Source organism: Octodon degus, unplaced genomic scaffold, assembly GCF_000260255.1.
Source record: "Octodon degus isolate 3935 unplaced genomic scaffold, OctDeg1.0 scaffold00027, whole genome shotgun sequence".
Lineage (NCBI taxonomy): Eukaryota > Metazoa > Chordata > Mammalia > Rodentia > Octodontidae > Octodon > Octodon degus.
This window is the reverse complement of record NW_004524603.1, coordinates 1,263,293-1,287,992: the sequence shown is the minus strand read 5'-3', so window position 1 is coordinate 1,287,992 and position 24,700 is coordinate 1,263,293. Positions and strand designations below refer to the sequence as shown.

General features: G+C 54.6%; 1 protein-coding gene across 1 annotated transcript in view; it reads left to right on the top strand.

The window, feature by feature from the left end:
- Ube3c (ubiquitin protein ligase E3C) overlaps positions 1-13,996 on the top strand; it is a 94,200-nt gene extending 80,204 nt beyond the window's left edge. Inside the window, exons 22-23 of the mRNA XM_004629059.2 lie at positions 2,749-2,879; positions 12,879-13,996. Coding sequence (XP_004629116.1) covers positions 2,749-2,879; positions 12,879-13,049 — 302 coding nt within the window. The 3' untranslated portion in view covers positions 13,050-13,996. The remainder of the gene's footprint in view (positions 1-2,748; positions 2,880-12,878) is intronic.
- The last annotated feature ends 10,704 nt before the right edge of the window (positions 13,997-24,700 follow it).

Sequence of the window (24,700 nt, the reverse complement as noted above, 5' to 3'; positions counted from 1 at the left end):
CTGTGTTACATTGAACGTAGAGCATTGGATTTGTGCAGAGTGGAGCTGTTCCCATCTCACCCCATAGACAAAAGTAACTCCGAACTGAAACCATGCTTTGCATAGGAGAAAACAAATCTTGATGACTTGGAATTGACGATGAATTCTTATGAATGACACCAAAAGCATGGGTGATAAAAGAAAAACTGACCTCATTGGACTTGGAAACAGTGGGCCAGGGAGATAGCTGAGTAGAGTAAGCGCTCCTGAGGACTGCAAAAAAGAACAGACTTAAGAGCAGTGAGGAGTAGTCCACAGAGAGGGTGCTTGGGCAGAGCGTGCACGGCATGGAGCGCGTCCCCAGAGTGCATTAGGCAAAAGAATACACTCGATCAGATCACAAAACCCTGTCTCCACTAAGTGGGGTGTGGGTGGGGAGTGGCTCGAGTGGGCAGACCCAGAGACAGGGACAGTGAGGATGCTCCGCACTGCGGATCAGTAGGACAAGCAAATAGGCCACGACCGCAGTGAGCTCCACTTCACCCTGAGGGTGGCTGTTACTAAACAGGAAGTGGTAGGGCAAGTGGAGATGGGGAAAGTGGGACCTCTGTCATGGCTGTGGGATTATAAGGTGGTGCTGCTGCTGCAGAAAGCAGTTTGGATCGTCTGTAAACTAAGCCTGGTCTTGGGGTGTAGCTCAGTGCCTCTAGAGTGCTGGTCTCGTGTGTGCAGGGCCCTGGACTTGGTCCCTAGCACCATGTAGAAAGAAAGGAAAAGGCCTCTAACCCTAGACACTCTGGGAGTCTGAGGCAGGAGCTTCACAAGTATGAGCCCAGCCTGGGCAGCTTAGCAGCTGAAACCCCGTCTCAACAAAAGGGCTTACATGTAACTGATTGCAAAGGCCCTGGGTTTAGTTCCCAGTACCCACACACACCCTCATAAAAAGAGGGAAAATCCCAGCACTCAGGCCGAGGCAGGAGAACTGCCATGAGTTCTAGGCCATCCTCGGCTACCTAGTGAGTTTGAGGCCAGCCCAAACTATAAATCAAGACTGTGTCTTGAGAAAAGGAAAAAGGGAGGAGAAAAAGCCTAAACAGACTTCTGTAATCTGGCAGCCCTGTCCCTGTGTGTAACCCTAGAGGAACTGAAAGCAGGCACACCTCACTCGTATCAGCAGTGCTCACAGGAGCCAGAAGATGCAGCGGATAGACGCACGTGTGCTTGAGGATCACGCGGCCTTAGGCAGGAGGAGGTCCTGGTGCTGCGGATGGCTGGAAAACAGTGCTGAGCAAAACAGGCGGACACGAAGGGACAGGCGCAGGCGAGCCCAAGGGGGAGTCGCGCTCCACATGCTCCCAGGAGTGTGCAGACCGGGGCTGGAGAGAGCAGAGCCGACCCTGCTAGGAGAGCGGGCAGAGCACCTGGGCAGTGTGTGAGAGGAGGCGGCTCCCCCACTCTGTGCACGTACTGAGGCGGAGGACTGGATTTTACAGCCAGAACTGTGCCACAGGAAAAGGGAAACTGTTCAGGTTGCTGTTAGAGAACGCTTTGTATAGATAGGAACGTCTGGGAAGCAGGTTTGCAGAGACACATCAGTGGTGCCTGTGGGATCAAGGTGGTATCTGAGGAAACATCGAAAACCTGGGCTCTGCGAATGGCTGTAAAAGTCTTAATTTGTTAAAAAATCACTTTTGTGGCTCTGTGTGTGTACAGTTATGTGCAAGTGTAGTTAATCTGCATTGCTATAAACTGTAATTCTTATGTGAAGGCAAATAACACCTAAGGTCACATTGTCCCTACTTGATAGTCATAAGTTTGAGAAAATGAAATCAGTCTTACCTTGCCTTTGCCAAGAAATTGTCATGGGTGTTTGCATTATCCTGGGTGCACTGAAAGCTTATACCTTTAATGATCTTAGCTGTTCCAGTAAATAGGACTAAAATATTGTCATTCATTTTGGTGCCTATTAATGCACTTAGGATATTTTATTGATGTTATTTCTGTAGTGTATTAACAATGGGGGAACAATATATAGCAATTATTTTAGTTTTAGGAAGCACTTAAGGAGATTAAAAGCTATAAGTGCAGATACTACATTTCCAAACAGTGTTCTGATCACTTGTGGGGCTGGTCATTGGCCTTATTATCATGGAGAGGTGATAAAATTATCATAGACTCCCAAGATTGTAGTGAGCAAATATGGAACTGCACTAGAATACAGAAACTCCCCGGTCTGTTTCTTAGAAGTGTTGGCCACAGATTAAGCTGTTTCTTCCAACATAGTTCGTGTGTGTGTGTGTGTGTGTGTGGGTGTGCGCGCGCGCGTGCACGCACGCTGGGGATCAAACTCAGGACCTTGTGCATGCCAGCCAGCTTTTAAAGCCGCTGAGCTGTATCCCCAGCCCACTAACAGTTTTTTTTTTTTTTTTTTTTTTTTTTTTGGTAGAACCAGGGAGTGAACTCAGACCCTTGTGTTTGCCAGGGAAGCATTTATTTTACTGTGTCGTTTCCCCGGCCCTAACATAGTTCTTAAAACCAGGTGCCTTGCAGCACCTTCTTTCCCAGTGGTGGCCCTGTAAGCCCAGTGCCCCAGCTCTGGCCTGTCACCTACCAGGGGCTGGGTCAGGCGTCCTGGAGAGCTGACCCACACACAGCTCCCTGCCTCACCACAACAGGCACAGGCAAACCAGCCCATTGCCTTGGACTTCGTAAGGGAATCCTGCTTCATGTATTTATCTTTATAATAAACGTGTGTCTATTCTGTTATAGGAGGATATTCTGCTGATCATCCTGTCATTAAAATCTTCTGGAGAGTTGTAGAAGGTTTCACTGATGAAGAAAAGCGCAAATTGCTGAAGTTTGTAACAAGTTGCTCTCGGCCCCCGCTCTTGGGTTTTAAGGTACACAATTTCATGCCATTTGCTTTAAACAAAGAAACAAGTCCTCGGTAGCTGTGGTCTGTCTGTCACAGTCCTGGCGCTTCTTGGTGTGGTTTTCTTGGTGGGTGGGTGTGTACTGGGCCTCAGGCCTGAGGCGTGGCACCTGGCTTTCCCTGTCCTTGGGCCTTGCCTGTTGGTGCCATGGCTGCCAGGGCGCTGTGCAAGGAGAGGTAGTCAGGAAGGCAACCTGGGTGTTCTGAGCCCACAGTGCATCTTGCAGCAGCTGTCTGCGCCCCGACCTGTGCCTGTGAGCAGAAGGCATTTCGTCAGGGCGCGTTACCGTGCGTGCGTGTGCTGCTGACGCTCGTCTGGGGAGCTGATGCCTGCTTGCAGCACAGCTCCAGCATTTCCAGTCCTCTTTAACTCGCCCTCCCCATGCCCTGACCCTTCCCTTTGTCCGTGAAGTCTGTCTGAGCAGAAGGTGAGTTTTGTCCTGTCACTTGTGTTGCCTAACCTTATTTTCTTCTGAAAATTAATGTTGATTTCATATATCTTGGCTTATTTTTAGCAATTAAATTGCTTAAGGGACTGTTACAGTCCCTTAATATTTTAATTTTTAAGTATTTAAATACTTTCATATTTCTGTATTCATTATAAATTAAGAAGTACTGGGTGGGGGATAGAGCTCAGCAGCACAGTGCCTGCCTGTCAAGAACGAAGTTATGAGTTCAGTTCCCAGTACCAAAAGATAAAATAAAGGAAAATAAAATACGTATTCATCCTGAACTAGGCATAGTGGTACACGTTTGTAACCCCAGCTCGTGGGAAGCAGGAGGATCGCTTCCAGTGTGAGGCCAGCCTCGGCTGCAGCACAGTGTAGAAGCAGATGCCAAGCGACACCCAGGATGTGGAGCCAGATTTATTTACATCACAGGCACTAATTGGGATCGTTTCAGAAATAGCAGGCCCTGATGTCTGCAGCCTAGGGCTTCTGTGGGTAGGCAGGCAGGAAGTACGGAGGCCGAGTGGCCCATCGCTCGGGGGTGGTTCTCTCATGTGCATCGCCAAGAAACAGAAGTACCAGGAGCTGGAGCCAGAACCGTTGGCTGGGCGACTGCCAGGCAGCAGCGTGGGGGTGGGGCGTCTGCTGCCCCAGGCTGTGCAGTGAAGCTCTGTCCACAGAAAATGCATGCACAGTGATAGAGGAGAGTGCCAGCCCAGGTTAGCGTGTGCGCTACCTGTGCTGGTGACCCTCACCGGTGTGCACTCACCTTCAACCAAGCTGTACGTTTCTAAGTGAAATGAACTCTTTCTGCTTGCAAGGTCCCTTAAACATGCCAATAAGTTGCAAGAATTGGGTGGAGAACTTCTGCATCCACTGTGACCAGTGTTGACTTCTGGCAAAGCATACTTGGTCTCCCACTCTCCACATTCATAGCGGTACGCATTTAGGGGCCAGGGAGATGGCTCAGCAGCATAAGCACCTGCCCGGTAAGCATGAGGTCCTGAGTTCAATGCCCAGTGCCAGGGGGAAAAAAAAAGATACTAAGTTCTTTTTTTTTTTTTTTTTTTTTGGTGGAACCAGGCATTAAACGCAGGCCCTTGCGCTTGCCAAGGAAGCGCTTATTCCACTGAGCCATCTCCCTGGCCCCGATGCTAGGTTTTTTTATTTCCTAGGTAGTTCAGCACATAGTTCTCAAAAATAGAAACAGTCTTGCTGGGCATGGTGGTGGACACCTGTAATCCCAGCACTCAAGAGGCTGAGGCAGGAGGGTTACCATGAGTTCCAGGCCACCCTGGGCTACATAGTTCCAGGCCAGCCTGAACTACGTAGCAAGATCCTGTCTCAGGGAGAGAAAATTAGGAAATGTCTTTTTTTTTTTTTTTTTTAATTATTTATTATTTTTTTATTTATTACATTTATTTATTGTGTGTGTGTGTGTGGCCAGCTCAGCCCACCAGGGGGCAGGGCTGGCTGGCATGTGGTGCTGGGGGATCGAACCGTGGTCCCTGTGCTTTGCCAAGCCTGTTCCAAGTAGGTGCTTTAGATCACTGAGCCATCTCTCCAGCCCAGGAAATGTCTTAAAAACCACAATGAAGTGATCTCTCTCTGCTCAGCTGACTGTGGACTCTGGTTCACAGTTTGTGTGTGGGCCTGTGGCCCAGCAACTTCAGTGTTCCTTGAGCTTTCGAGGGGGAGAGCAGTGCTAGGCTCTTGGTACCTGTGTAAGGCCCAACATTTGGTCCCAGTGCCACAAAAAAGCAGCAGAGAAAAGTGGGGCCACTTCCCAGCCCTCAGCGGCTGAACGAAGCCGCCGGGTGGGGTTCACTGCAGGCCTCCGTGCTGGTGCTGCAGGTGTTCAGAGATGTGCTGCACCGAGTCAGCTGTCTCATGTGCCGGACGCAGTCTGTCCTCCCTGTTCTGGGTCCAGCCAGAGCTGCGCTGCATGGCACATGCAGGGCCCTAAGTGTCGCAGAGTGGCTCGACTCCAAGATTGCCTACAACAGAGGACCCTGCTTGTTTGCAGTGTCCTTGTGACCGTCCGCGTGTCACCAGCTGGTCACAGGCGTCACACACAAAGCGCCAAGAGCAGGTTGCTGCTACGTGGGAGTGACAGGAGCACAGTGCGGGACTGCGTGATGCAGAAGCCCACGGGCCAGAGAATGGGCAGGGCTGCCTAGGGCTGAAGGCAGGCGTGGGCTGGGGCCTGAAAGCCCAGAGCCAGGGTGTGAGTGGCACCATGAACAAGTGGGCTTGCAGCAGGCAGGTGATGCCTTCATTACGCTGCCCTGGAACTCGGCGCTTGTGGTGAGCACAGCACACGGGACTGTGCCCAGGAGCAGTTCTGACAACGCCATGTGGAGAAGGCGCCGTGTGCTGCAGGGCCCCCCTTGCCAGGCTTGTCAGGCCAGCAAGTGAGGGGCCTGGGAATGTCACCTTCTGCCAGATGACATCATTTCGTGGTGCAGTGGAACCCGAATCCTTTCTGGAGCTTCCCTGAGCTCAGAAGAGGAGAGCTAGCACCATCCACCAGAAGGTGACCTCGGGCATCACAGAAGAGGGAGCTTCGGGTTAGGGGGAGCCAGCACTGCAGCCAGAGCTGGAGGCTTTAGCTGGGTCAGCAGCTCCCCTACTGCACTGAGGGAGCAACCACGGAAGGCGCTGCCATGCTCCTGGGCACCAGCAGCTCGGCCCTTCCTGCCCTGTGGTGAGAACAGCCCCTGAGCCGTCTGTCTCAGACCTTGGTCCTTGGGATGTCATGGCTGGCATTTCCTCCCAAAGCCATGCTGGGCCCAGAGAGCTGGTCAGGGCCCACCTGAGTGCCACCTGAAGGCTGATGTCTTGGATGGGGTGCCAGGCATCCTGAGTAGCCCCAACAGACTTGGCGTGCTTGAAGATGATTTTTTATGTTTTGTTTGTTTGTTTGTGGAACCAGGGATTGAACTCAGGCCCTTGCGCTTGCCAGGGAAGTGTTTATTCCACTGAGCCATCCCCCCAGCCCCTGAAGATGATTTTTTGGATGTTCAGAAGCAGGTTGCGGGGCTGGCGAGATGGCTCAGTGGTCTAAAGCACCTACTTGGAAAAAGCTTGGCAAAGCACAGGGACCGCAGTTCGATCCCCCAGCACCACATGCCAGCCAGCCCCACCCCCTGGTGGGCTGAGCTGGCCACACACACACACTAAATAAATAAATGTTTAAAAAAAGAAGCAGGTTGGACTATTTTCAGTGAGCTGATGCACACAGGAGGTGATCTGATGGTTCTGCAGCGGTTGTGTTAGACATCGGGTTGGGAAAGCCTACCCAGGTGGTGCCAGGGCCCACGCTGCAAAAGGGCCTGGAGGGTCCTGGGTGCAGTCGGCCAGCAGGCAGGCTGGACTCTGTGGTGCCCGACTGTTGAGGAAGGGTGGCATTTGCTAAAGCCAGTTCAGCTTTAATGTGTTTAGTAAATGTGCTTGTTACAGACAAAAGACCAGAACAGTGCTGTGGAAAATTGTTAAGTTACCATCAGGCCATGTAACAAATTGCTAATTTCTCTCACTCTGAATTAATGCAAATTCCCATTATACTGTCTTTAATTGTGCCTGGGATGGTACCTGGCACCAGATTGTGGTGAAGCGCTTCATGTTTTCACCCCTGAAACCAAGTACTGGATGGTAGCACTCTGAAGGAAACATTGAGAGGGCTGGCCAGATAGCCCAGTGGACTAACGTGCCTGCCTAGGCAGATGCAGGGCCTGGGCTTGATCTCCAGCCTGCCGCCAACCCCACCCCTGGGGCGCACTGAGACAGTGAGTGAGCCTGTTATCCCAGCCTTGGGAGGCTGAAAACAGGACAATCACTGTGAGTCCGACCCATGTAGTGAGACTCTGTAGGCCCTGTACTAGATACAGTTAAAAGAGGAAGGATAAAGGAAACATTGAAACACACCGCTGTTAGGGCTGTGTCTAGCTGTCCCCTTAATCCTCGTGTGGTCATAGGTGGAACTGGATCTAGAGTGTGTGACTGACCCACGGTGCAATGCTAGGATAAGGGTGCTAGGATTAAGGGTTGCTGATGACTAAACCAGCCCACTGCTGGGAGCCAGGCCTGGTGGTTCACACCCATACTCCCAGCACTTAGACTAAGGCAGGAAGGTCGCTCAGTGAGACACTGTCCAAAAGAAAAACATGGGCCTGGGAGATAGCTCAGTAGAGTAAGTGCTTGCCTGGCAAACTCAAGGGCCTGAGTTCAATCCCCAGTTCCGTGCCACCCCCAAAATAAATAAATAAATAAATAAAAACAAAAATGTACTGACTGGGCTAAGTGCCTACCTGAAAAGTGCAAGGACATGGGTTCAGTCTGTAATACCACATGCTGTGCTGGCCCCAAAACCGGGTGTGGTGGCGCTTGTGCTGGGGAGGCTGAGATGGAAGGATCGCTACGAGTCAGAGCTGCTAGTGAGCACCTGTGACTGATAGATAGAGTGATTGATTGATTGATTGATGAAAAAAACCAAATCTACAGACTGTTCCAGCACTGTCCTAAGCCCTGGAGCCTACACACAATGTAAAGGACGGAAAGGCTTTCTTTGTCTCTCTCTGGCTTTGCTGCCATCTGCCCGCCACGAGCTATTGCCCTTTGATGGCCCAGTACCAGGCCGCCCTGCCTGGGAGCTGACCGCTGATGACCTGAAACCTACAAAATGGAGCCAAATAAACCTCCCCGCTCCTGGCTCTGAGCATCAGGTGTTTTGTATCAACAACGAGAAGAGGGAGGAAGGCGTTTCACAGCAGCGTGCCCAGGCTTCTGTGTGCTGGTACTCGCACCAGCAACACAAGCCTGCTTCCAGGGCTCTGGCCGTCTCACACATGTGGCAGCTCTGTGTCCATCCGTTCACTCAGACGGTGGAGGAAGCTGCTGGGCCCCGTGTTCAGAGCACGCGGGGTAAATCATGGCTTGTGATTGCTGGTTCTCTTTGGTCTGCTCTTTTTTTTTTCTTTCCCTTTTTTGCAGGACCGGGGATCAAACTCAGCACCTTGCACGCTTGGCAGGCAGGTGCTCATGCCATGGAGCAATATCTCCTGGCCCCCCTTTAGTCCGTGTTCCAATACTTTCATGACAATTAAAGTACCATAGAAACCATAATTGGAAAAAGGTACTTTACCATACATTACGTGCCACGTGTCTGGTTTTTGGCTCTGGGAACTGAGCTCCGGACCTTGCGTGCCAGGCAGGCGCTGTGCTGTTGAGCTGCGCCCCCGCCTTGCTATGTGGATTTTTTCCTCTATGGCAGTAAGAAGCCGGCAGCCTGCCGAGGCACATTCGGCTCTGCGGTGTGCTGGGGGCTGCGCTGCTCAGCTTTGGTCTCGCTGACCCTCGCATGACAGATTCCGGGGCCAGAGATGAACTGAGACCTGCTGAAACACCATCTGGCCACAGGGCGCCACAGCCCTATGAAGACACCCTAAGTGGAAGGCAGCCACTATGAGATTGCTGGGTTTTTAATGCAAGTAACAAAGTTGATGTTTTTGTCATAGAAAATGTGGCTCAGTGTAGGCAAAGAAATAGCCATGGTGCCTCCTGTTGATTGGGAGTGAATTCGGGACTTCTGTTTTTGTCGGGCAGGTCTCTCCTTTTGTAATTGGTTTCCCATTTTTGTTTTACTGTTGTATGAGGGTTTAGGCCCAAGGCCTTCCCAGGGAGCTACATCCCCAGTCCGTTGTGTTTTTTTAAATTTGTTTTTCCATAATTTTATTGAGAAACAAACCCAGTCCTTTGTTTTGCATTTTGAGCCGAGTTCTTTTTTTTTTTTTTTTTTTTTTGGTGGAACCAGGGATTGAACCCAGGCCCTTGGGCTTGCCAGGGAAGCACTTATTCTACTGAGCCATCTCCCCGGCCCCTGAGCTGAGTTCTTAATGAATTGCTGCGTTGCCTGGGCTAGACTCCCCTCACAGTCCCCCTGACCCAGCCCTAGTGTGCTGGCATGACAGCCCACACTGCCATGCCCTGGGGGACTGGTAGGTAGAGCGCGTCCACTGCTGGCCACAGCACTGGAACAGGGCGCCACCTGGGCCCTGCCTTCTGCAGGTGCATGCGGTGAGGCCTGCGATGGGCTGCCTTTGACGTCTGCACCCTGCAGGCCAGGAGAGGGCAGTGCTGGGCAGGCTGCACGCTGGGTGAGTGCAGGAGCTGTCTGTGCGTAGCTTGCACAGATGGCCTGCTTGCCTGGCGTTCACCTGTAGGAAGGAGGTGCAGGTGCCAGTAACCAGTGACCGGCAGACCCCTGGCTGTGCCGCAGCCCGCACTTGACGTGGACATTCTTAGCCAGCAGGTGGTCTGTGCCCCAGATGGCTCTCTGAATCCTTGGGAGATGCTGAGGCAGCACCCTCAGTGCCCGTCCATAGGTCGTGCTGCTGCTCGCCGTGGATTAGACATGCCAGAAGTGCTGGCTGTGAGCCGTGCCTGGAGGGGGCTGGAAGCGCGCTTCCCCGTCTCTGGATTAGGCTTCCGTGTGAGAGTGTCCGAGCCACCGGGGCAGCCAGTTGTTCCTGGCAGGGACCTGGAAGTCTGCAAAATGGAGATGAGGGTTCATTACGTGACTTCTAAACAGCCAGGATGTCGTCCCACACCTCGAGAGGCACAGTGCTGGGGAACCCCTTCACGGGCCCCTGTCCCTCCCATTCACCTGCCCTCTGTCCCTCCCAGTCACCTGCCCTCCTTCTCCATTGCTGCTCACAGTTGGTGTGGAAAAGGCCCGTCAGCTCCGGCATGGAGGTGACACTCTGCAGTCTCCCTATCTTCTGATCCCAGCCCTCTGCTTTGCCTTGTCGTTTTATTACAGGGGTGCCAGATTACTTTTCTCATAATCTGGTTGCAGTTCACTCAGACCCTAGACTTGTGTTTCCGTAGTGGCATGAGCCCTGCCAAGATCACGTCCTGTGCCCGCCCGCAGGGACCCGCAGGGAAAGCGCAGCCCACAGTGGTCTGCGGTGCTTGCATCCCCGGCTCAGCTGCCCTCGCTCGCACTGCTGCTGGTGGGTGCCCCTCGGGCTGCTGTGGAGCAGCTGTAATCAGGTGTATCTTTCTGTTGTTTATTTGCCCAGAAAAGATGGAATAAATAGGAAGTTAGGGTGATAGACAGATTCCAGAATAGTAGACTCTCAGTCTCACACCTCCTTGTTCAGTCTCCAGAGCGGGGCGGGCCACTTTGTGCCAGCAGGTGTCAGAGGTTTGGTTCCTGTTGCTGGCAGCTGAGACCCCAGGCTTGGTGCTAGGCTGCGGGCTCCAGGTGGCTCCAGCGGAGGCCCGAGGTTCTGTCCCTAGCACTGTAGAGCAGCAGACTTCGGCTCACTTACTTTTCTGCATTTTAGAGAAGGATCTGCAGGGTGTTCAGGGTCTCACTACCAGATCAGACTCGTGGTGATCCGCCTTTTGCAGCCTCCCAGGAGCCGGGATTACAGGCGGGCACCACCCCGCCCAGTCTCAGTTGCCATCTTAGCTCACCCTGGGGGTGGGGCTGGTGCTGGCATGGCAGGCCCAGGGATCTAACTCCCAGCCCCTGCACCTGCTTGCAGGCATTTTAATCTGCTGAATTTTTTGGCCGGCCCTTGATTGATTGATTGATTGATTGATTGATTGATTGATTTAGGTACTGGGGATTGAACTCAGGACCTTATGCTTGCCAGGCAGGCACTTAGCACACTGAGCTACTCCTCGACCCTCCTGCTTTGATTTTGTAGTTGGTCTTCTCTCCTGAGAGTCTTCTTGTGCCTCAGGGGCTTGGCCCAGTGGCAGGTTAACAGGAGAGCCCTATATTAAGCTGGGTCTTTAAACAGTAGTTTTAGAGTAGTTACCCATAGTCCTGTAATAGCTTTAGAACAAGACTGTTAATTTACTGTGGCGTTTCTGAAAACTGTTTAAGGTTTCCCTGCAATTGTAGAACCCTGGAGTGTGGTCCTGTGCCTAAGCCCCTAGTACGTTCCTTGTCTCCCGCTGCTTTCATTGCTGAGAGCTCGCTCCTCTCGCCATTTCACTCAGCTGCCCATCGTGGCACCACCACGCTGCACCGACTCCACCCCACCCGGCGACCTCACCCCCTTTTTTTGTTGTTTATTTTTATGAGCAGAATATATTTATTGAGAGAAAGAAAGCTCCTGTCCAAGAGAGAGACAGGAGGGGGGGCCCGAGCAGGTAGTTCCCCAGGAAGCTGTCTCTTCCAGGGACTTTTATAGTGTAAAACCACGTGGGGCTCAGGTAGAGAGAATGGGAACTCTCTTAGGTGGGCAGGAGGTGGGACAAAGCTATGGTCAACCAATGGGATTGCAAACACCATTGCTCAGGTAAAACTGATTAAATCCAGTATCAAATGGGAAAGCGAGTCACGTAGCAAGCGGGCATGAATAGGGGACAGGGTCTTTTCCTGGTGGGGTTGGAAGGCGGGACAGAGTCTCCTTCTTTTGAGGGTTGGGCTAGTGACTCACTTGGGTCTTTCCAGGTGATGGATACCTATTTAGAATATCAATCCCAGGTGCTACTCCTTTAGCATTTGTTTGGCCTTTAGGTCTTTAGGTCTGGTTCACAGCAGGAGCATCCGCCCCTCCCGCAGTTGTAAGGCATCTGGTCTTCTGTGCCGTCTCCTTCGAGGGCCTGGCCCTGTCTGACTGCCTATAATATTTCTATCTAAGATTTTTTTTTTTTTTTTTTTTTTTTTTGCGGAACCAGGAATTGAACTCAGGCCCTTGCGCTTGCCGGGAAGCGCTTATTCTACTGAGCCATCTCCCCGGCCCCTAATATTTCTATCTAACTCGGCTGCCTGCAATATTACCCCCTCTGAAGAAGTAACCTGAACTGCCGTGAAGGGAAATATGGGTGAAGACCGCTCTGGCTTCTTCATGCTGAAATGGGTCGTAGTTGTTGACTAGCAGTCAGATATATTCTTCAGAGGTTTTATCTAAAGGCCCTCGATAGATGACAGGCATTTTTCTCTTGGGTAGATGTGTAGCTTTGAGTCTCTGTCCAATGATCTTTTTTAAAAAATTATTTATTTATTTTTCTGTGTGTGTGTGTTATGAGCAGAATATATTTATTGAGAGAAAGAAAGCTCCTGTCCTGAGGGGGGGGGGGGGTTGGCGAGTAGGTAGTTCTCCCCTCACCCCCGTTTTGACAGAAGCAAACAAAGCTCTTTCCCCTGGCACCTTCTAAAAACCATCTGTAGGAGTCCAGAAAGGGCCAGGAGATAGATCATTGGCATAAGCACCTTCCTGGCAAGCACAAGGTTCTGAGTTTGAACCCCCCAAAAAGTCCAGAAAATAGTAGTGCACGCCTGTGACCCCTGGTTAGAGGCCAGCCTGGGTTATGGAGTGAGGGCTGTCTCAAGACGAAGCACAGAAATCTCAGAGCCTGGCCAGCCTAGCGTTGCCTGCCCCAGTGGGGTGGCGCTGTCTTCCCCAGGCCGAGCGCCTCCCGCTGTGCTGAGGGCAGGGCATTGCGCGACCTCTGTGCTCCCATGATGCCAGCATCTTGTGCTCCCTGTTTTCTAGGAGCTGTACCCCGCGTTCTGCATTCACAATGGGGGCTCTGACCTCGAGCGGCTGCCCACAGCCAGCACCTGTATGAACCTGCTGAAGCTTCCCGAGTTCTACGATGAGGCGCTCCTGCGCAGCAAGCTGCTCTACGCCATTGAGTGCGCGGCGGGCTTCGAGCTGAGCTGAGCTGGGGGTGCCAGGCGCCCTGGACCGGCCAGACTGCCCGCGTGCCCCTGCACCCTCGGCTCCCCAGGCGCCCACCTCTTGCTGGCCTCCTGCCCCCATCATTTTTTAGGTGATTTTTATTCCACATGGTCACATACTTAGATGAACACTGCTTTTCAGACAACTTAAGTAACTATTGTTATGTGCCATGTGGCCGATTAGTAATTTGCCAAGAAGAGCACAGTTCGAGACCAGTGGCAACTCCATGAAATTAACCAAAGATGAAGCTGTGGCCCTGCTGACCCGAGCGGTCCCCCGACTGCAGCCACGCGGCCCTCACCACAGCCTGCAGGAGTGTGTCGGCCAGTGCCACTCTGCTCTGCGCTAGTGGTTTGCAGGCCTGGCGGGTAGAGCTGGAGGCTCTTGTCCTGCTGCCTGTGCCCAAGCGGCTAGGTTTGGAAAGCAGGTAACACGGTGTCACTTTGTGCTTTTGGAGCCATTTCCCGGGTGGGACTCGCATGCTGTGTCCTCATTTCGGCCTGCGTTGGGAGCGTGGACGTCGCTGTGTGGGGTGCTGTGGCGCTCTTGCTCGCTTGCTTGTCTGTCTCTCCCTGGAGAGCTTCTGGGAGGCAGAGGGGTCCCTGCCTCATGTGTGCACGTCACCTGCAGTGAGTGGCAGCTGGGGAGAGCAGTTGCTGCAGCTTCTATTAAAGTCATTTGAACCAAAGTGGCAGGCTGCATCTGTCCATGAGCGCACACCCTTCTCGGTGGGCCGCACCGCCGCATCCTGGGCTAACGCGTGGGCCGGGCCCTTGGCCCCTCTACCCCAAGCTGCTGCTTGGACACGAGCGAGGACAGTGTCCCTGGCACACTCAGGCTGGGATGTTGGGGGACTGTCACGTAGGCACTTTATTGAGACCCGACTTGTCGCAGGGCGACTTGGCTTCCACCAGCGGCCGGCGGGCAGGAGCGCCCCCCGTGTGCGCGCTGGAGGACCTGGCCCTCCGTCCGTGCACCTGGCGGCGCGTGGCGGGGTCCGGGGCTGCCGTAGGCTTCACCAGAACTAGCAATATACTTCTCAGTGTGCAGAAACTGATGACACTTCTAAGACAATGACCTTTAAAACAATGTATAATTTCTTAACTTGAAAATAAATTAAGTGTTTAAATGCTATTTATAGCCTTGATATACAGAAATAAATAGTGTTCTCTGGTTTTATTTTTATTTTATCTTGTTTATGTTGAATGTTCTGTATCTCCTCACTTACCAGTTGTCTGCGTATTTGGCGCCTGTAACTTCAGCGGAGAGCTCCTGGGCTCCTGCGGGAAAGGGCAGCTGCAGCTGCAGCCCTTTCTGCCCTGTTTTCTGACAAGCATGCACTTGTTCGAATGGCCAAGTACGTGCATCACCGTGTCTCCTGGAGTCCCACCCCAGGTCACTCACTAGTTGCATTCTGCTGTAGGAATCCAGGCTTCTGCGAGCTGGCTGGCCCATCACCCGAGGGAGCAGGGGGACAGCCGCCCTGCCTGGCGCTCTCCCTGGGTGGGCAGGGCCTGCTCCAGGAACTTGTCCCAGATTGAAGCTGCCTGCCTTGCACAGCATCTGCTCTGCTCATGCTCGGAGCTGCCCGTCGGGTGGCGTGCATTCCCAGTGCTTCCTGGCACCGTCCCCTGCACAGGGTCACGCCTGCTGCCATTGGTTTGCTGGGCAGCAGTCTGACCACAGTGCATGGCCCGTGGCGGGAGCTGGTCCACTCGCCATGCTGTGCACAGTGTGCGTCTGGGCCGTACGTGGAGGCCTAATTCAGTCCCTCAAGGCTTTGGAGAAAACTCGGCAGTGTGACATAAAGGCCTAAGTGCAGAAAATGAAACCACCTGGGGCCGGACTCTGACTTACTGCACGGCAGGCAGGGAGTGTGTCACTAGCCCATCACCCGGGCACCACCCCTGCCCATGGTACCCCATCTCAGAAGGGTTCCGCTTGGTGTCACCTACGTGATTGCAGACCTGGGTTCCATTCCCAGCTCTTAATAATCTTGAGTGTGTCGCACGCCAAGATTGAGGAAGCTACAGAAGAAGGGGTGAGGAAGCCCTCCAAGGACATGGTCTCCCAGTGTTCTGCCTTTTCCCACTTTGCTCCCGCCACTCAGAAGTGGGCCTGAGGTGGGCTGCGTGGTCTCTGCACAGCCCATGAGGCCCTGCCTGGCAGAGCGTCCGTGCACACCACCTCTGCAATCAGGTAGGAGCCGTGGCCGAGTCTAGTGCTGGGCATGCCGGTCCTGCGCCTATTGACCTGCCGGGGCAGGGACAACAGCCACACGCTGCACAGGGCTCCGCTTGAGTACCAGGACCTGTCCTGCTCCTGGGCCCAGTACCAGGCGGCGGCCAAGAACACAGTGATGCAGAATTAGACCTGGCACAGAAGCAGACCCCCGAAGTAGGACCTGCCATGACAGGCCCAGGGTGCGTGCGTGCGTGCGTGCGCGGCTGGGGATTGAGCCCAGCCCTCCACTGAGCTGCGTCTGCAGCCGTCAGCACCGCCCCCTTCTGTGTGGACGACAAGTTCTCACTAAATTGCCCGGGCTGGGCTCAAACTTGCCCTTTTCCTGTCTGCTGCTCCAGAGGCTGCCCGCTGCCAGCTCCTACCTGTCCTGCCCATATGCCACCTCTTCTGAGGACAGTTGTCACTAGAACTGGGACTCACCCGGGCACCCTGGGCTGGTGGCACAGCCCTCGGGGCCTCCAGTTACATCTGCAGAGCATTCTGCCCAGTAAGGTGACGTGCTCAGGCTCTGAGCCAGCGACTGCTGTCTATGAGGTGACTGTGCCTCTGCAGGTGCTGGACTGGGGCACAGGGCGACCCGTCTGCGGGCTGGCCTGCTCTCCTGGGCCTTGGCCACCAGCCGCTGTCACCTTCCACCACTGGTCCCAGCCCACACTGCAGACCGCACGACTACATCGCTGTCCCAGTGCCTTTGTGCCTTGCACCCACACTTCGCTGCCAGCCCTCCTGTCTGTCCCGTCCCTACCCATGTCTTCCTTGGCACTGTTTGCTGCCTGATGCACGCTGTGTCTGCCTGTTTCCTGTCCTGCAGGTCACTCAGTGGCCAGGGCTCTGGGTGGGCTGGAGGGCCGCACAGGTGCTGGGGGGGCGGGGCAGTGGTGCTGCTCCAGGACAGCTTGGTAGCCAAGCAGAGTCCAAGCCAGCTCCGCGCTGCTGGAGCTCCTAGTTCTGGGGCCCCGTAGGGTGGAACGGTGCCACCTGGTGGCCCTACTGGGTGGTTGCAGCTGGGCCACATCTGTAAAATGTTCTCCTGGATCTACCGCACCTGTCCGCTCTTGGGGTGGCTGTGGAACCACAGGAAAACAGGTGTCCTGGGCCCTGTGACCTTAGCCTTTGAACGCAGAGAAAGGAGCGAGGACCCGTGTCCTGAGGTATGACCTGTGTCTTGTCCTGGACAGAGGCCCTCGTACTTGGAGGCCAAGGAAGGAGAGTCATGAGTTCAAGCCCAGCATGGGCAACCTAGTGAGACCCTGCCCCACAATAAAGTTTTTAAAAAGGAACAGGGCAGGGCCAGTGATCTAGCTCAGCAGCACAGTGCCTGCCTGGCAAGTGCGGTCCTGAGTTCAATTCCTGTTACCGTGTCCCCCAAATAACGGAAGGATTTTTTTTTTCTCCGAATGCCTTCAGGGCAGGTTTGGCTGGCTTGAGTTGTGGGAATCAGCCACAGCAACCTGAGCCTGATTGCTTTGTTGAAGCAGCCACTTAAAGAACTGAGCTAAGGGGCAGGCCCCCACCCCCATCCCCGTCCCCCAAATAAAGGGATGCGTTAAGGGGCCAGGGAGATGGCTCAGTGGAATAAGCACTTCCCTGGCAAGTGCAAGGATTGAGTTCAATTCCCAGTTCCGCCAAAAAAAAAAAAAAAAAAATAATAATAATATATATCATCAAAATAAGATAAAGCATATTAGCATATAATACTTTGATGCATCAAAGTTATGCCTCGATTACAATGCAACGACAACGAGAATAACTAGTATTTGGTTTAAAAGGGTGCCTTCCTGGGCAGGTTCTGGAGTCCCATAGTTGATTACAGTGGGTGTGGATGCTGCACCCTCCCTGGGGCAGGTAATTTGCATTACAATGTAAGGAGGGGAGAGAGGCTAGCTAGCTGCCAGGGCTGCCGCTATTCGCCACTCCCTTTGCTCGCTGGCTTTTTGCTGAGAACAGTTGATCTGTATGTGCCACCCTGCCTTGGAGCCGGCAGAGTATGGACTGAAACCTCCATTAACTGCAAGCTAAATAAACCTTTCATTTTATCTGTCCCAGCAAGGGGAGAAGAGTAACCAAGACAGAGTCCCGGAAGCAGGGCAAGCTTTGGGGCTCACAGATGGCAGCCGCATTGTGGGGAAGCCACATCGTGGGGAAGGCTGGGGTCACAGCGGAGACCGGGCTTCACACAGCCCAGGTGACAGACAGGGCTCAGCCCACAGGGCACTGCAAGTGCTGTGCCCTGGCGGGGTATTTGGGTTTGGGTGAGCACCTTGATTCTTCGGGGCTGGGGTTTCGCTGGGGTTTTTGTCGCTGCTTTAACAGATGACCAATCAGAGTGCTTAGGAGCAACGCCTAGGCTGAGGCTCGGGAGGGGCACGGAGTTCAAGGCCAGCCTGAGCCGCATAGTGAGGCCAAGTCTCAAAGAAAGAAAGAAAACTGCTGAACTAAAAACAGCCCGGGTGCCTCCTACAGTGGTGGGGCCAAGGTCCCTGAGCCCGGGCATGCTTCCCATCCGGTCCGGAGTGAGGCCTCTGTTCCCAGCGCCACCCTCTGACGTGTCTGCGGGAACACGGAGATCACGCTGGGCCTCAGCATGGGCGCTTGTGCTCCTCGTTAACGTGGGCCTTGGGGTGGGCCACGGCCCAGGCCCGGCCCTCACAGCCTGCGCAGGGCCAGCCGCTTCAGGTGTTACCATCCCAGCGCGGTCACGCCCTCAGAGGGTCTGCCATGGCCCTCGGCTCCACAGGTGATCTTCTGTGGGCTCATGGAGATAGCCGTGCCCATCGCCACGCGTGCCTGCCACACCCGCCGCGCATGCAGGTTACTGCACAGGACGAGGCTCACGAGGGCCCAGCAGGCAAGGCCTGTACTGCACATTTAGGGTGGTTTTAAAAAGGAAATTAGGAGCTGGGGAATGGCTCAGTAGAATAAGCGCTTCCCTGGCAAGCGCAAGAGCCTGAGTTCAATCCCCGGTTCCAGGAAAAAAAAAAAAAAGACCTGCCTCAAAATGCAGCCCACACACAGCGCAGCACACTGTGCGGCAAGCTCCTGGGCCGAGCACAGCCCAGAGGTGCAGCCTTGCCTGGCACGAGCACGGGCCCAGCTCCATCCAGCATGGGCACACGGCACCCACCTGAGGGAACAAGGGAGCCAGCAACATAGCCCTTCTGCTGGGCACAGTGGTGTGCGCCTGTAATCCCAGCACTCAGGAGGCTGAGGCAGGAGGATCATTACAAGTTAGAAGCCAGCCTGCCCCCGCAAGTGAGCTTAAGGCCAGCCTAAGCTGCATAGCGAGAGCCTGTCTCAAAAAAAAAAAAAAACAACAATAACAAAAACCCATGGCTCTTTGCTGAGGCCACTCCTGTGCACGCAGCCAGAGGACACGGGCTTTGGAATTGTGCTGGTGGCCAGGGAGGAGAACGTGAAGGTGCTGGAGGCCTCGTGTGGCTCACAGGCACACGGCCATGCAGCCGCCCCCCACAGGGGCACCAGGAAGCAGGTGAGCAGAACTTCACAGCCAGGAAAACCTGGGAGCCACCTGGGCTGTCCCCTGCAGAGCCCCAAGATAGGTCGCTGCCATGTTGGTGCACCGTCATGCCAGCGCTCAGGGCAAAGCAGGAGGATTGCAAGTTGGAACCCAGCCTGGGCCATTTAAGGAGGCCGTTGAAGAATGACAGACAGGGTAGGTCAGTGCAGACCGGGATTGGATCCCTGGTGTCCGGGCAGCCAAGAAGCCGTGCATTGCGTGAGACAGCGCTGGAAGGAAGGCAAGTGCCAAGGTGCTGCCACTTGAGCCAGATCTTCGGGTTTGAGGTTCAGCAAACAGTTTACCTGCAATGGGCCTTAAAGAGGCAGGTGAGGACAAAGCACAGGCGGAGAGGCTGAGGCAGGCAGGGGCGCTGCTCCTGCCCTGCGTCTGTGAAAAAGCAACCAGGTTGGAGGTGTCCCTGCAGAGCTGCGGCCGACGCCCAGCCTTTCCCAGTGCGGCCCGCGGTCACAGTCGTCTTGGGTCACTTTCCCTTCTTCACACTGTGGCTTCTGGGTTAGGACCCTGAAGATAGAGAAGAGCCAGGCCTGTGGTCCACACCAGTCATGCCAGCACTGGGGAGGCAGAGGTAGGAGGATCGCCCCCATGGGTTTGAGGCCAGCCTGGGATACAAAGCAAGCTCAAGGCCAGCCTGAATTGAACAGGGAGACCCTGTATCAAAAACTAACACAATCCCCCACCCCCCATGCCCTGCGGCCCTGCCCCCCGGGGCATGCTGAGGCAGCCCACCACGGACTCCAGGCTTGGAGGCCCATGCCTGTAATCCCAGCACTGGGGAGGCTGAAAATAGAAGGATCACTATGAGTTCAGGCTGTGCAGTGAGACCCTGTACCAATATATAAAATTTTTTTAACATTTATTTAGTGTGTGTGTGTGTGTGTGTGTGTGTGTGTGTGTCCAGCTCGGCCCACCAGGGGGCGCAGCTGGCTGGCGTGTGGTGCTGGGGGATTGAACCGCCGTTCCTGTGCTTTGCCAAGCTTGTTCCAAGTAGGTGTTTTAGACCACTGAGCCATCTCTCCAGCCCCCTTGTACCAATATATAAATGAAAAGATAATAACAATAATAAAACAAGAAATGCACGGTGGGCTGGGGAGATAGCTCAGTGGCATAAGCACCTGCCTGGCAAGTTCCAAGTTCGATTCCCAATACCAAAAAGAAAAGCATGGGGCCGGGGAGATGGCTCAGTGGAATAAGCTCTTCCCTGGCAAGCGCAAGGGCCTGACTTCAATCCCCGGTTCTGCAAAAAAAAAAAAAAAAGAAAAGCGTGGTTCATTATGATGTGGAATACATCCCACCACATGGGATGAGTTTTCAAACTTTTGCACAGATTTCTGAAATGTCTTGTTCAAGAGCTGGGTGCTGCTTAGCTGTGGAGCCTGCACCAGCAAACACTTTTGTTTAATAAGGCACACGGAGCTCAGTGCCACTGGCTGGGACTAGAGACCTCACGGCACAGCGCTCAGGGCCAGCCAGGGTCACTCGGCCTCGCCGCCTGGCCCCAGAAGCTGCACGCTGTCTGGGCCTGGAGCCACACACCTTCCTTGTTTGCTCCTGACCATGCTGGGGCGAGGGTTCCACCTGTGAGTGTGAAATCTTTCTGCTACATTTTTGCACTTGTGCTTGCCTGGCCACCAAAAAATAAAAAAATAATTTTTTGCACTTGTTAAGTACCTCCAGACTATAGTCCTTTGTCCTATGTATTTTTTCTCCTTTTTATGCAATTCTGGGGATTGAACCCAAGAATTCTCTGTCTGGGCCTGGGTGTTTAGCTCAGTGGCGATTCCCAGTACCAAAAAAAATAACAAAATCAGTTGCTGACTTGCCCAGACTGGGCTCCAACTCTGCCGCCCCTGGCTCAGCCTCCCGAATGCTGAGATTACAGATCTGCACCAGCACATCCATCTCTTCTTCCTGCTTTACCACTTTCCCAACTGACTGTCTTGATTTTTATTTTTTTTTGGCAGAACCGGGGATTGAACTCAGGTGTTTGTGCTTGCCAGGGAAGCGCTTATTCCACTGAGCCATCTCCCTGGCCCCCTAACTGCCTTTCTTGGAATTCTGAGACTCAGACACATTTCCCAAGAAAGCAGTCCAGTGCAGGGCGGGGGTGGCAAGGCGCATCTCCTCACGGGGCAGAGGGCGTCCACACCGGGCCAGGCTGGCAGCACTGGTGGAGAGGGTGGGGCCCAGCTGCTGGGCAAGTGGTGATGCTTAAAGCTTGCTTCTGGGTAGTTTTCATTCACCAGTGAGAGCGCCTAGGCTTTGTCAACAGAGTGCTTGGCCCCAGCTTGGATTCTTTTTTACTGATCCAGGTTTATTTCTCCGTGGGGAGGTGCACCTGAGCTGGGGCTCCGAAGTCTCCTGGGAGGCCTTGGGCACAGTTCTTTTGCCACCACCTAGGACACTGGTGGGGCTGCACGGGCTCGGCCCCGGGCTGCCACCAGCACCCCCTGTGTTCAGCTGTGGGTGTCCTCCAGGACACGCTGAGTACAGGGCTGGCACCTACTGCAGGGCCCCTCAGCCTCCCTCCCAGTGACGGGAACACAGCCACCTGGGCTGGGTGGCAGTGGGGGCCAGGCAGGACAGGCAAATGTAAGCCCAGACACAGATGCAGCGGCCCTGCCTGCAGCAGCGCGCTCGCCCAGGATGATGGAGATGGCAAGAGCGCAGGGGCAGGCCCTGGCAGAGCTGGCACCGCGGGAGGAGCGGCCTCCTGGAAGCCCGAGGCCCGTGCTGTCCTGCAGGGTGAGGTCCCCCACCAGGGCTTCTCTGGGAAATCCCAGCCAGGCAGCGCTGCCCAGACCTGCTCTCTGGGAAAGCCCGGTTGCTCCCCGGGGCACGGAGAACAGCTCATGCTGGCTGAGGGAGGCCTGCTGAGCAAGAGTGCCTGCCCAGGCGGGGCAGGAGGCCTGGAGCCCCAGGCCCCCACATCCAGGAAGTTTGGGAGGTGCTGACCTGCTGCTCTGCGTGGGAGGGGCTCAGGGGACTGGAAGCCCAGCTTCCCAGAGCTGAGGTCTGGGACGAGTATCCCTGGGGCACCCACCCACTGCCTTGCGGCACCACTTTCGGGCCTGGCAGGGGCCTCAGTGGTGAGGGCCAAGGGGCAGAGGGCTGGGCTGGGCAGGGCTCCCTCAGCACCAAAGTGGAGGCCAAGGTGGGGAGGGCCCACGTGAGGCAGGGCACAGCCAGGCCACTTGTGCCGGGATGTCCCAGCCTCCACTGCAAAGCGGGGAGCAGGGTTCCGATGCACACACGTGCGCAAGCTGTGGTGCTGATGGAGCAAGCGGCCACTCTGAGGACAGCCAGGAGACGCAGGGCGAGGGCCCGCCACAAGAGATGGCAGTTGGTTTTTAATGAGATCAGAAACAATGTAAAATGGGGAGGACGGTTAGGGTTAAAAACCCAGCCAGGCATGCAGCTGCGTGGCTCATGCTGTGGTCCCAGCGTTCCAGAGGCTGAGGCGGGAGGACCGGAGCTCAGGGCCAGCTGAGGCTACGCTGGGAGCTCAGGGCCAGCCAGCTGTGTAGCAAGGCCCTGGCCAAACACGCAATTGTGGGGGCTGGGGAGATGGCTCAGTGGAATAAGCGCTTCCCTGGCAAGCACAAGGGTCTGAGTTCAATCCTGGGTTCCGCAAAAAAACACGCATTTGTGCACTTTATGTGCATCTTCCCTCATATTTGCTCCCTCAGGAAGGAGGACACAGTCCACCTCTGTGGTGTGCTCTCAGGAGCCTTTGTACACTGGTGGCTGAGGGTGGCCTGGCTCTTGGGGACACGCATGGCCCTGGCTGGACCTGTCCTTCCTCAGCACATGCGCAGGTCTTGAAATAGTTGGCCAAGACACGGAGAGGCTGCTGCAGAGCCCCCAGGGGTGGGGTGGGGTGGGGTGGGTGTGCCAGGTGGTGAGCGTGGTGGGTGTGGAGTGGGGTGAGGTGGCCTGGTTGGGAAACAGGACGTACAGAGGCCACAAGTCCTGATCGTAGTGGCAGCTGCTGCTCTCCGTGAGCTTGACACAGAGGCCTCGACCCAGCTGTTTCTGGTTTTGTTTTGTATCTTAGGTAAAGGTCTACAGGGTGTTCAGGGACTCACTACTAGGTCGGACTCGTAGTGATCTTCCTGTTTACAGCCTCCCGAGAGCTGGGGTTACAGGCGCACGCCACCATGCCCGGTCTCGATTGCTGTCTCAGCGTACCAGCATGGCAGGCCTGGGGATGGAACCCCTGGCCCCTGCGCCTACTTGCAGGTACTTTAATCTGCTGAGCTATTTTGGCTGGCCCTTGACCCACAGTTGAACCTGAGGGGTTTTTTTCGCTGGCTCAGGCTGCCTTAAGGGTAGGACTGGTAAGGCATGTGCAGCTGGGGATAGAACTGCAGTCTCCTGCCTAAACCTGAGTTTTATTCATCCAGAAACGAGAAAGGGAGTGGAAGGGAGGAAGAAGTGGCTTGTGAGCGTGGTGGAAATAGGCGAGCGCTGTGAGCGGGGCTAGGTAGAGGCCTGCCTCTGTGCCGTGCCGTGCCGAGAGCAGTCTGCTACACATTTAACACAAATCGTTGTGGTGTCCCAAGTCGGAGTGAGTACAACCAGGTGTTACCAGAGGAGAAAGCCCAAGGAGGGTCGGCGAGGTAGCTTAGTGGTATGAAGTGCCTGTTTAGGCAAGCACAGGGGCCGCAGTTCCATCCCTGGCACCACATGCCCTTCGAGCCCTGCCCCCAAGTGGGCTGAGCCAACCATACACACACACACACACACACACACACACACACACAGCCCAAAGGACCCCATGTCACTGTAAAGGCAGCGACAATTTACCTTTTGTTTTCTTTTGAGTTATATGCGGCTTGGACTCGTAGTGATCCTGTTTGCAGCCTCCCCAGCGCTGGGATTACAGATGTGCACCATCACGCCTGGACTCAGTCACCAGCTCAGCGTGCTGCAGGGGCAGTCCCGGTACAAGGGACTGGGAATCGAATTCTGGTCCCTGCGCTTGCCAAAAGCAGGCACTGGACCAGGGAGATGGCTCAGTAAAATAAGTGCTTGCCTGGCAAGTGCAAAGACCTGAGTTCAATCTCAAGGGATTCTTTTTTTTTCTTTTTTTTTTTTTTGTGGAACCAGGGATTGAATTTAGGCCCTTGCACTTGCCAGGGAAGCACTTATTCCACTGAGCCATCTCCCTGGCCCCATGAGGTCAATCTCCAGTTCTGCAAAACAAAAAATAAATAAAATGAAGGCAGGCACTTAGTCTCCTGAGCTATCTTACCAGCCCTGTTCTTTTTTTTTTTTTTTTTCTTTTCAATGCTGGAGATATTACCTGGCTTCGCTGTGGGCTTCCCCACAGCACTGCACCATCCCTCGGTCACATTTTTTTTTTTCCCATTTTTCTGTATTTGGTACAGGGTCTCACTATGCAGCTCAGACTCATAGTGATCCTATTTTCAGCCTCCTCAGTGCTGGGATTACAGGCATGCGCCACCAAGCCCTGTCTGAGTGATTGACTCAGCACACCGGGGGGCAGTATTGAACCCAGGTCCCTGCACTTGCCTAAGGAGGCCCTTAGCCTGCTGAGCTATCTCACGGCCCTTACACCACAGTCACATTCTGATGTCAGCTCGGTCCTAGGAGCAGCCGGCACGCCTTTCCCTCATCTGTAGACACGCAGTGTCCAGTGAGCTGTACTCGCTTGTGTGGGAGCCTCCAGGCCTGGAGGGTCAGCCGGGAGGGACAGCGGCCCAGGACGATGCCAGGGAGGACACACAGGACCACCCTGTGGCTGAGCACTACCCCCTTCCCACAGGAGCACGAGCCCAGGGGCCCAGGGGCCACGAGCTTGCACCCTCCCTTCCCACAGGAGCAC